At 39.9% G+C, this 12,902-nt stretch overlaps 1 protein-coding gene across 1 annotated transcript in view; it reads left to right on the forward strand.

Annotated features, from left to right (window-relative positions):
- Nucleotides 1-2,235: 2,235 nt before the first annotated feature.
- cacna1da (calcium channel, voltage-dependent, L type, alpha 1D subunit, a) overlaps nucleotides 2,236-12,902 on the forward strand; it is a 504,619-nt gene continuing 493,952 nt past the window's right edge. Inside the window, exons 1-3 of the mRNA XM_048606392.1 lie at nucleotides 2,236-2,586; nucleotides 3,309-3,621; nucleotides 8,323-8,428. Of these exons, the coding sequence (XP_048462349.1) occupies nucleotides 2,559-2,586; nucleotides 3,309-3,621; nucleotides 8,323-8,428 (447 nt within the window). The 5' untranslated portion in view covers nucleotides 2,236-2,558. The remainder of the gene's footprint in view (nucleotides 2,587-3,308; nucleotides 3,622-8,322; nucleotides 8,429-12,902) is intronic.

Raw genomic sequence — 12,902 nt, forward strand, 5'->3', positions numbered from 1 at the left:
CTCATTTATTCACCTGCTTGACTCTGAATAATCCTTTGTTTTCTCTTTTCTGTCTCCTCCTTTTCTGAGTCTTGCTCTTTCCTGTTTCCCTTTCCCACTCAATTATTTTAGTCTGAAATGTGGATCTTGTTCAATTGAAAGTACAAGAAACTGTCAAGAGAAATGTAGCCCAGGTTAGATTTTGGGATGGGGAACAACAGAGCTCCGAGTTAGAACTGATTTTCCAAAATCCCCTAATCCTTATTTGCCCTTTGTTCCTCCCCCCTCACTCTTCATTTTCACTTCTCTTCTCTTCTACTTATCACTGTATTCATTGTCATTCTTAACCCATCCCTCACTCCTGCATTAGTTTTGGCCTGAAGCCATTTTTCTCTAGCATTGAGTCAGGAATTCTTCATTTTGTTTTCACTTAAAGCATTTAGTGTGTTATAAATGCATTTTAAAATAAAAAGCACTGTTAAAGATCTTGTTAGTCTCACTGCTTAGTTCTGTGCAACTGGTGAAGAGAAACCAATGCAATGTAGTGCAAATCGAGAGTTTGTGCTCAGCCTCTTAAGCATGGGATTTAAACCCACTTTGAGTCAGAGGAAAAAGTGAACCACAACTGACATTAGACTCTCCACTGTATGCAGAACATTATAATGAATAGTTTAACATCTACCATTTAGATGGCCTGGTCATCTTAAATAACAAAACCTAGATGTGACAAAATCATGGGGTAGAAATTATGTATTGCTGATATATAATGCAAACTGGATATAGGAAATAATACTTGTGCCAAAACAGGTGGGCACAAGGTCGAAACAAAATTGTATCTTGGACCATACTTAGACTGTTGAGCTGTAGACACCTGCTGCATAACTCCAGACAGCTTGATAGCCAAGCAGAAATTATTGTTGAGTTCTTTGTTTTTTTTTATTAATTTAACTTGTTAATTTTGTTTATTGCTGAATATATGTTATCCAGGTAGCAGCTTCTGGTATGCCCTAGGAGAAGGTTTGGAGTGTGCTTTTGGGGTCACAATGCTTGTGGATCTAGTGGAGCATATTCTGTTTTCTTAGCTCTTTCTCTTTGAAGAAATTTTGCTACCTTACATTCATTGGTGTTGCCAGAGTTACTACAGAATCTTGAGTGGGACAGGGCCCAATGTGTATTCTGAGTGCCTAAAAGAGTGGGCATCACAAATTTAGAAGTGAGACCAACAACTGTGCAGAATGAATGCATGTAGATACATTGTTAAAATGGCACGATGTGCATCTGAAACAAAAAACATAAATAATTCCAATATCAACCTGAACATTTTCACAGGGAGGCGGAAGAAGCAACGTTTGATAAATCATTATTATTACTTATACCTAATGTGGAGAATAATGTGTGTGGCGGGGTTTAGACTTGTCTTTATCACTCACTATCATAATTATAAGAAGGATGGTAAGGTTCAATCAATAATTATATATGTGTAATAAGGTTCTTAAATCCAGTGTTCTTCACTATTATTTGTGGTCTTGAAAATTATTTTGAGTATGCCATTATAAATATGCAACTTTCAAGCTTTGGGACACTGACGATTTTTTTCAGATTAGTTAACATGCACATTTGGACAGAAAAAAAATCAAAGATGCACTGTAAAAGCAAAGTGCTGCCACTTTTCTGATGTAGATAATAACGTTTTCTATTTCACTCCTGGAACTTCAGTTGATGTTAATATTGACACTGACAGTCCCAAGTTGCTGCCATTAAAAGTGGAACCGTTACCTGAAATGGTAATCTTACTGATGCATGGTTAAAAGCAGATGCACGTTCCTTACACATTTATCCATTCGAACAAATGGTGACCTGCTGCAGGGGTAGGGGTAAGTGATGGTTCTCCAACCTCCACCTTGTCTCCGGGTTCCTGGGCAACGGCCCCTTTACCCACAGTAACTGTAGGCCGTGTGTGTTTAAGGTGCCTCTGCCCTTGGGGAGAGGGTTTGATGTTTGGAGATGGGGGTGGAGGAGGTGATTAACTTACACCCTGCTTCCTAAGCAATTCTGTGGCTGTTTGAATGAAGCCAGAGAGGACACCTGAAAGCGCGCTCTCGTCACCCCGGGCGCGAGCGTGCTCCCCTCACACGAGCGCGCCCCTTACCTCCGTCACACGAGCTCGCGCGCTGCCTCAACGTCTCCCCACGCGCCCCCATCCCCCTAACACCACTCCGACCCCGCGCCTCCTCGCATCTCGCGCGCACCCTCAGTCGCCGCTCGAGCCCAGTTTGCAGCTCAGCCCCGCTCGGCTTCGCTGCTCCGGCGGTTGCTGTCAAAGTCAGGCCGACAGCAGTGGCCAGGGGCCGGCAGAGAGAGGGACACAGGGACAGGGGCGCACCGAGCCAGCAGCGAGGAATCCCGTCGGTTGAACATCAGCGGAGCCCGGATGTTACACAATGATGCTGGATAAAAAAACGGAGGGAAACGAAATAGCCACCGGTGTTTGACTATTATGGGGGTCGGGGGATGAAAAGCCGCCTCGTCATTTCGTTTTTAGTCAATTTATTTTTCGATGCAATACAAAAGTAGTGAGAATGTATGAATTAAAGGAGCCCTGCGAAGGTAAGTGATGTGAGGTTGATTACAATCGCACAGTCGAGGATGCTCGAGCTGAAGTGACTTGGAAGGTTTTAATTCATATATCTGACATTTGCCCTAAGCTATTTTCTTTCTGTTTGATTGATATTTCATTTTTAAGATATTTCATTTCTGACAAAAGAGCAGAAGAGTCAGTCGTTCTTTTGAATCATAGTGTAATTCGGTTAAACCTCGTGGTTAATAAACATTTGGATTTTAAATAACTTTTTACGTAAACGATTTTAGTTCACATTAAGATTTAATAATCGCATCACGCTGAATAGGGGAAACACCCTGGTTGTGGATATTACAGACTTCGCTTTCAATATACATGCTTCATTGGAATACATTTTGTGACAGTTAATGTGGCAGAAAGATACACACGCCGTCCTCGTCTATTTAAATAAACACATTTTGTTTCAGGTTGATGTGTAAGGCAGTGGTGACATGAAACCTCTGAATGTAGCCTTAAAGTAATCTGGCAATAATGCAAGCTGCTGAACCGGTGTGATAGATATTTTTGCAGTTTTCACATGTTCACTTCTGTTGTATTTAAATACAAAATCATGGATGTATTTACTCTCGCGATTTCAAAAACGGATTTGTTATTTAGTTTTAAGGGTTGCTTTAAAGCATTACCCCTGGTAAACATATGTTTTTTTAATAAAAAGGTCACTTCCACGTCTGATTACGTCTTTCTTTCACAGGAGTAAATTATGCCAGCAACAGACACCCTTTATCTAGTGACGGATGGCGTCTCCAGTCAAACTCCGAATTACCCAGGCCAGCAGCACTGTCCTGGCAAGCTGCTATTGACGCGGCTAGGCAAGCTAAAGCTGCCGCAACCATGAACTCGACCACGGAATCCAACAGTGCAGCAGCCCAAAGAAAACGCCAGCAATTCGCCAAGAGCAAGAAGCAGCAGGGCAGTACAGTGAATAACAGGCCAGCCCGTGCCCTATTCTGCTTAAATCTCAACAACCCTATTAGAAGAGCCTGTATTAGTATTGTAGAATGGAAGTATCCTTTTTCATCTGCTCTTTGTCATATGATGTGCGCAAGAGCTTCGACACGTGAAAAATCAGAAGCTGCGTGTTCTACTTTTTGAGTATCTTCCTGCAAGGCATCGCAGTATTTGCATATTGCACGTAAAATACGACTAAATATGTAGGATACTGTATTTGTAGGCAAAATGGTAGCAAATCCTTAGCAAAACTAATTCTAATGCCATCCAGCAAATTTCATGTAAGGACAATATGCTGTCAGCATTATCCTCAATTTTTTTTGCATAATTTTAATAAAACCACAAAATCGGGGCAAATTGAACGAACGGAATTCAGTCAAAGTGTATTCTTAGGAAGTCTATGATATTACAATTATTCCAATTACAGTACATCTGTATGTTATGATTTACGTATGTTATGATAGACTCTTTATCTGAAGGTGAACTCAAACTTAGGTATGAGATAGTAGGAACTGCCGATGCTGAAGTCTGAGATAACAAGGTGTGGAGCTGGAGGAACACAGCAGGCCAGGCAGCATCAGAGGAGCAGGAAAGCTGACTTATCAGGTCTGGATGCCTTCTTCAGAAAATCCAGACCCCAAACGTCAACTTTCCTGCTCCCCTGATGCTGCCTGGCCTGCTGTGTTCCTCTAGCTCCACACCTTGTTATCCCAAACTTAGGTATGTTGGATCTAAAAAACTTTTCAACCTTATTCATAATATGTGTTCCATAATGGTCCCAAAACAAACACATCTTTTTGTAAATCAATTGCACAACCATAATTATCTAGCATAACTAAGATTAGAAAATGCTGTAAGTGTTCATAGGTTAGGCAACGTTTGTGGAATAAAAAACAGAGTTAACACTTCAGCTAGATGGATGACCTGTCATTAGAACTAACTACCAAACAACTGATTTCCTGAAATGGATATCTGTTGGCACCATACACTGTTGCTTCATTATTTGAAACATTTTATATTTGTTGTGCAATATTGGGATTATAACTTAACAATGTCAAGGAAAAGCTTAAAAATGAAATATTGCCAATTGATTTTACCAGAACATTTAAGACTTGGAATAATTGAGAATGTGTGGTGGAGGCATTCAAAACAGAATTAGACCATTGTCTGAAAAATAAAGAAAAAACCCAGGGCCAGGGGAAAAGGCAGCAGAGATGAATTGCTTCTGGTAAGAGTTAGCATGAACATGGCAGGCTGACTAGCCTCCTATCTTGTAAAGGTCCACTGAATCCATATAAAGACAGTTCTTGAAAAGAGCAATATAGTGAAATATATTTTAATAGTTATTAGACAACAATGCAAGCTTTAACCAGGAAAGTGTTGTTTTAATTATCTTTTGGTATCTTGAGTTTTATCTCAGTGGTAGAGTCCCAACCTCTGGGCCAGAAGGTCAGAGTTCAAATCCAGCTGACGCAGAGGTGTATCATTATGTTTCAGAATAGGTCTGAATGAAAAATAATTTCTTTGTGTTAATTTATCAGGTTTTCAATATAAAACTCAATAAGCCATAACTGGCTGTCAAAATGGTGAACCTTATGCTGCTTGCCTTATGTGAATATAATGCTATAACTTGAGGTGAGTGGTCGTTGGCAACTTCAAAATCTACATGTTGTTGCCCCAGTTGCAATATTTTGATGTTGACTTTACTAAAACAGTACTTTGCTCTCTAGCTCACCATTGAAATGCACTGGATGGTTTGAGCTTGCTGTATTTGTTCAGTTAATATGAACTAAGCTTGCCACAGAAGTTTATGTCATTCATTATAACCTAAGTACCCTTTTAATGATGTAATATTAGTTGCTGCCAAACAATCTCTCTGTTCATCAAAGTTAACTATTAAAGTGTGGAGTTTGATACTTTCAGGGGAGGTTTCAACATTCTGAAAGGCTTAGATCAAGCAGGTAGACAGAAATTGTTTCACTTTGTTAGTACAAACACTTTTAATATATTTGGCACAGTATCATGCCAATGGAATTAACACTCTATATACCAAAAAAAATGTGAAATTTTATGCAGATCATAGTTAGCAACTGTCTGCTCAAAATCATATTCTACATTATGGGACTTTGGGTCTATCAAGTTTCCTTGTTAAATGTGAGACAAAAGTTTCTTGCTGTACAAAATAAAAGCTATACATTTCAAAAGTGCTGTATGTTAATTCAGGAAAAGGAAACCCTTCCATCAGTTTATTGGCTCTGATTTTCTGTCAAATTAATGGAGAGGCTAATACTACTCATCATTATTTCGGTGTATAACGTAGAGCAACTTCAAGGCTGTGGATAAATGACAACACTGAAAAGTTGCTGCCCCAATTGTACTACACCACTGTTACCTTAGCAAAAAGGCAAGTGATTGCTTCACTATTGAAGTGCATTGAGTGGTATGAAGTTGCTGTTTGTACACAAAAAATCTAAACAAATGACAGAAAGTTATGTATAAGAACAAATTCCTGTTTAATTATGTGAGTACTGTTAATTACTGATAAACTACCTCGTGGATGATTTAACCCCAATCCTTATTTTTCTTTCTGACCCTGATTGACATTGAACTCACTTTTGCTGAATTAAACTTCTCAGTGCTTTGTGCTGTTAATTTCACAACTCTTTAATCTGATTGGTAAAGAAAATGCTCTGTTTCTTGTCCTGTTTGTTTAGTTCCCAGATGCTTTGTTTCCCTCGTAGCCTTGTCACCAGTTTTCATTTTCACTTTCTTGCCACCAAGCATTTAAAAATCCAAATCTAACTAATGATGGACTCTGTTAGATGCCCTGACACAGTAAATCATGATTCATGTAGTTATTAATATGATTTAAGCTGAAGCTATGAATCTAACAATTAGAGTCATAGAGAAGTATAGCACAGAAACAGACCCTTCAGTCCAACACATCCATGCCAACCATATATCCTAAATAAATCTAGTCTCATTTGCCAGCATTTGGCCCATATCTTTCTCAACCCTTCCTATTCATATCCCATCCAGATGCATTTTAAATGTTGTAATTGTACCAGCTTCCACCTCTTCCTCTGGCAGCTCATTCCATATACGCACCACCCTCTGTGTGAAACAGTTGTCCCTTAGGCCCCTGTTAAATCTTTCCCGTTTCACTTAAACCTATGCTCTCTAGTTTTGGACTCCTCCACCCTTGTCTATTTACCCTATCCATGTCACTCATGATTTTATAAACCTCTACAAGTGGAGCCTCCAACACTCCAGGGAAAATAGCCCCAGCCTGTTCAGCCTCTCCGTATAGCTTAAACCCTCCAACCCTGGCAACATCCTTGAAAATCTTTTCTGAACCCTTCCAAGTTTCACAACGTCCTTCCAATAGGAGGGAGATCAGAATTGAACGCAGTTGTCCACTACCCTATCTACCTGCAAGTCCACGTTCAAGGAACTCTGAACCTGCATGCCAAGGTCTCTTCATTCAGCAACATTCCCCAGGATCTTACCATAAATTGTATAAATCCTGCCCTGACTTGCATTTCCAAATTGCAGCACCTCACATTTATCTAAATTAAATTCCATCTGCCACTCCTCAGCCCATTGGCCCATCTGATCAAGATCCTGTTGTACCCTGAAGTAACCTTCTTTGCCAATTTTGGTGTCATCTGCAGACTTATTAACGATACGTCCTATGTTCACATCCATATGAGGAGAGACTGAGTAGACTGGGATTATACTCATTGGAATTCAGAAGAATGAGAGGAGATGTTATAGAAACACATAAGATTATGAAGGGAATAGATAAAGTGGAGGCAGGGAGGTTGTTTCTGCTAGCAGGTGAAACTAGGACTAGAGGGCATTGCCTCAAAATAAAGGGAAGCAGATGTAGCACTGAGGTCAGGAGGAACTTCTTCACCCAAAGGGTTGTGAATCTGTGGAATTCCCTGCCCAGTGAAGTGGTTGAAGCTACCTCGCTGAATGTTTTTAAGGCAAGGCTAGTTAAATTTTTGAACAGTAAAGGAATTAACGGTTATGGTGAGTGGGTGGGTGAGTGGAGCTGAGTCTCAAAAAGATCAGCCATGATCTTATTAAATGGCGGGGCAGGCTTGAGGGGCCAGATGGCCTACTCCTGCTCCTAGTTCTTATGTTCTTATATCATTTACATAAATGACGAAAAACAGTGGACCCAGCACCGATCCTTGTGGCACACTTGGTCACAGGCCTCCAGTCTGAAAAGCAACCCTCCAACTCCACCCTCTGTCCTCTACCTTCGAGCTAATTCTGTATCCAAATAGCTAGTTCTCCCTGTATTCCATGTGATCTAACCTTGCCAACCAGTCTATCATGAGGAACCTTGTTGAACGCCTTACTGAAGTCCGTGTAGATCACATCCACCGCTCTGCCCTTATCGATCTTCATTACTTCTTCAAAAAACTCTATTAAGTTGGTGAGACACTTGTATGCTAACAAAATATATAATCAATTTTAATTTGCCAAAAATTTGTTTTCTTTTGCATAATGTTTGCCAAAATTGCTTGTAGTTAAACTACTGCAGTTCATTTTATGCTTTTAGAGATTTTTGAAGTAAAACCCAATCTACCTCATCTTTTAAGCTGTTTCTGAAAAATTAAATGATTTTGTCATGAATAAGACTAATTTTCCATTCTGCTAAGTTCTGATAATATTTGTTGGTCTTCATTAATTATTTAGTTTAGTTTTCATTGAAACAATGCATTCCTTAACGAGACATACAGGCCATTTGATATCTTTATATTGATTGCTATTTTTGCCAATTGTGTGGCCTTAGCTGTTTACATACCTTTCCCAGAAGATGACTCCAACTCAACAAATCATGACCTGGTAAGTGCTCTGATTACTTCTATCTAATTACTTTTGTCAGTCTTATTTAAATGGAAAAGCAACAGAGGGATCTCACCATGGGCTCAAATCTGTTTGAAAAGGCTACATAACTATAGTAATCTAATATTCTAGATAAAGTATCGGAAGTTATTTGTTCGTACCAGTGAAAATTTCTCTAGAAGCACAGATTGTTAAATTTCTTTGGATGGTACAACGTTTTCTTATGCAGTGCAGCGCTCACTTTCTGCAGGCTTAATTGGTTTTCATACACTATGTACATTCTTTTGTAAAAGGACAGGTGTATTACAAAGTATGTGTGTTTCCTTCAGAATTATATTGTGGAAAAATCAATTACTTTCCAATGTTGATGTAAACTAATTTCTTGATGGTGATAAACTCTTTATTAATACTGCTGTTATTGTTTAAATATCTGCATAAGAAGCAGGGAAAATGAAGTGTAGTGTTATTGTAGTATAATTAGGAATTTTCCTAGCAGCTTATATTGTACTTTTTTGGTTTGTTTTTCCTGAAATCTCATTAATGCATCAAGATTGTCCTTCTTTGAATTGATTATGCTTATTTGTTGGTATGCTAAAGCTGAATCGTGAGTTGGAACAGTAATTGTGTTCAATAGTTTCATTCATATAGTAATTAATTCAATAATTCTATTTATAGAATAAAGATCAAAGAGATAATCAAGTACACCAGATTTGAGCAATTGGTTTTATTCATGATGTGGAGTCTTATTTCTTAATTGGCATTGTGATTGTGGAGGAGCTTTTTGCAGGGAATATTGTACTATTTTCTGTCTAATGTGGTTAGATTTTAGGTTCAGTTTTGTTCCCAATTAGATTGAGTAATGCTTTAAATTCTTTTTAATTCTCGTTTAGGCACTTACAATCATAAGTTGTGAACTACCTTTATTTTCCCTTCCCTTTTGCATGTGAAAAATGTTTAACTTCCTAATGTACCTGTGGCTAAATGAGTGACCATGGGGAGGCCCAGTGGTTGATGCTCATCAATATGCAAGTGTTGGCAGGACGTGGCTGTCCAGTGTTACAAGTGAGCTACAAGAAGCCTAACTGGAGCCGTTAGGAATATTCCTCGACACTAATGTAGTTGGTTTGGAGAGAGAGAGAGAGAGGTTGAATGGAGATTGTGATAGAGGTAGGGAACAGAAGACCCTGTATTTGACCCTGGGGCCTGTGGGAAACTCCTGGACCAAAAGGCAAAAAAAAACATTGTAACAAACTTGTATTGCTTAATTTCATGGCACCAGATCCATGTCCAGGATGTACAGGCTAGGTGGATTAGCCATAGTAAATGTGGAGTTATGGGGATGGAGTGGATAGCTTGGATGGGATGCTGTTTGGAAGGTCGGTGCAGACTTGATGGGGTGAATGGCTTCTATCTGCACTGTGGGATTCGATGACAGTTTGTTTTCCTGGGGAACCAATGTAGCTTTGCAGTTCAGTGCTTATGTTTGAGGTGTAATGGGGACCTGTCTTAATACTATCATCGCATCCTCATCTACGTCTTCAAATGGTGATCCTAATTGCTTTATGTAAGTGTTTTTGATACCTGTAAGATTAAGTGGAAGGTCAGTGATGAGTTTCTCATTTGATTTTAACTGCCCCTCTCACTTGTTTCCATTCGTGGTTGAGGGTTAAAATTCCCTTTCATTTCTTGATTAAGAAGGCAAACAGCTGTTCTGCAACTTGTCTGTTACAGGGAGCTGTAAATTATCCTACCTACCTGGGGAATGGCTTTTCCTGTATTCTGGTTCTGCCCAGTTAATCAGTTGTATCATGTTCAAATTTGCAGTGCACTGTATCATCAAGCTACTAGCTTATGCTTTTTGAAGAATATTGATAACAATTTTCATCACCCTGCTCTTGTGCATTACTTGGGAGAAGATTCAAAGGGCTTGTTCTCTAATTTTCTGCCATCCCCAGATGAAATAAACTTATTTCTTCTTGATCTCACCCCTGATGTGTTGAGGCAAAATGATCATAGCAAAGTGGCCACTGAGCACAAGTCCATGATATGCTTGTCTACTGTGTTAACACACCTGCATAGTTTGTTTATAAACTGATACATGTAGATTGTTACGATCCTTCCCCAGTCACTTTAACACATGGCCCTGTTCTTTGGCAAAGTCTCTGTCTGAAGCTTGCTACAGTGCTCCAGCGAAGCTCAGCACAAGCTGGAAGCACGGCACATCGTTTTCTGCTTGGGGACCTTGCAGCCTTCTGGACTTAATATTGATTGAGAAGATTGTGGTGAATGCATTTGAAGTGGTGTTTGGATTTCCAAAAAGCATCAGAGAAAGTAATAACAGACTTGTCAGAAAAATTGAAGCCATAGAGTCGTACAGTATAGAAGGATGCCCTTGGCCCACCGTGTCTACCAACAAATTCCACATTTGGTCCACAGCCTACTATGCCTTGGCATTTTAAGTGCTTGTTCAAATGTTTCTTAAATAGTGCAAGAATATCTATCTCCACCACCCTCTCAGGCAGTGTGTTGCATATTTCTGCCACTGTGGATGGAAAAAGCTTTCCTCAGGTCCTCTGTAAACCACTTACTACTCATTTTAAACTTATGCCTGCTGGTCTTCGACACATCTGCCATGGGGAAAAGATTCTCATGATCTACCCTACCTATGCCTCTAATAGTTTTATGTACTTCAACTAGATCTCCCCTCAGCCTACACTACTCCAGGGAAGACAATTCAAGCCTCTCCAGTCTGCCCTCAAAACTGCGATTTTCCATCCCGGCAACATCCTGGTGAATGTCCTCTTCATCCACTCCAGAACAATCACATCCTTCTGATAGTGTGGCGACCAGAACCGCACAAAGTATTCTATCTGTGGCCTAACCTTTGTTTTATAAAGGGATAGTAAGAACTGCCAATGCTGGAGCCTGAGATAACACAATGTGGAGCTGGAGGAACATAGGAGGCCAGGCAACATCAGAGGAGCAGGAAAGCTGACGTTTCGGGTCGGGACCCTTCTTCAGAAATGATGCTGCCTGGCCTGCTGTGTTCCTCTAGTTCCACGCTGTGTTATCTCAATGTTTTATAAAGTTGTAACAGGACTTGCTTCTTCCTGTATTCTACACCACACCTAATGAAGACAAGCATCCCGTATGCATTCTTCACTACCTGTGTTGCCACCTTCAGGGATCTATGGATTATACACCAAGGCCCTTTTGTTTCTCAGTACTCGCTATGGCCTACCATTCACTGTGTATATCTTTCCCTTATTAGACTTCTCAAAATGTATCACTTCATACATATCGGGATTAAATTCCAGATTACTCTGACCAGCTAATTAATGTCAGACTGTAGCCTGAGACTACCAATTTTTGTGTATTTGCAGGCTTACAAATTCAACCTTCTACATTCATATCCAAGTCATTAACGTATGTAACAAGCAGCAAGGGTCCCAGCACCGATCCTTGTGATACACTGCTGATCACAGGCTTCCAATTACTCCAACAACCCTCCACCTTCAACCTTTGCCTCCTATTTGCAAGCCAGTTTTGTATTCAGTTTTGCCTTTGGCCCCTTGGGCTCTTACTTTTTGGACCAGCCTTCCCTGTGGGACTTTGACAAAGGCCTTACTGAAGTCTATGTAAACCAAATCAACTACACTGCTCTCGACATATTTAGTCAGCTTTTCCAAAATCTCAAATTAGTCAGACAAGATCTTCCTCCAACAAATTCATGTTAACTATCCCTTATCAATCCCTGCCTTTCCAAGTAATCCTATCCTTCAGATTTTTTTTCGAATAATTTCCCTACCACTGACATCAGACTAAATGGTCTATAATTACCTGGACTGTCCCTGCTGCCCTTCCTAAACAAAGGGACCAGATTAGCTATCCTTCAGGCATCTGACACTTCATCTGTGGCTAGTGAAGTATTAAATATTTCTGCCAAAGCCCCAGAAGTCGCCTCTTTTTGTCCTCTTGTAGCAGCCTGGGATGCATCTCATCAGGCCTCAGGGATTTATGCACTTTTATGCCTGCTAAAACATCCAGTACCTCCTCCATATTAATTTTAACGTGCTATAGAACCTCACCATCCCAATTGAAATCTCCAGCTGCAATGTGAATTTGTGAATAAAAATGAGAAGTATTCATTTAAGACCTCACACCCACATCCTCTGGCTCCATGCACAGATTGCCCCTTTGGTCTCTAATTGGCCCCACTCTTTCACTGGTAATCCTCTTAGTGTTAATATACTTATAAAATGCCTTGGAGTTTTCCTTAATCCTATCTGCCAAAGCCATGGAAGAAACATAGCGGTGGTAACACAGGCAAAATGTTGGCTGAATGATGGCAGAGTAGTAGTGAATGACTGATTTTCTTTTCGAACTGAAAGAAGTTAAGTAGTGGTGTTTCCCAGAGGTTTGTATTATGATCACTACAAATGTTGGTTAATATTAATGATCATGACTGAATGCA

Source organism: Rhincodon typus, chromosome 16, assembly GCF_021869965.1.
Source record: "Rhincodon typus isolate 14 chromosome 16, sRhiTyp1.1, whole genome shotgun sequence".
NCBI lineage: Eukaryota > Metazoa > Chordata > Chondrichthyes > Orectolobiformes > Rhincodontidae > Rhincodon > Rhincodon typus.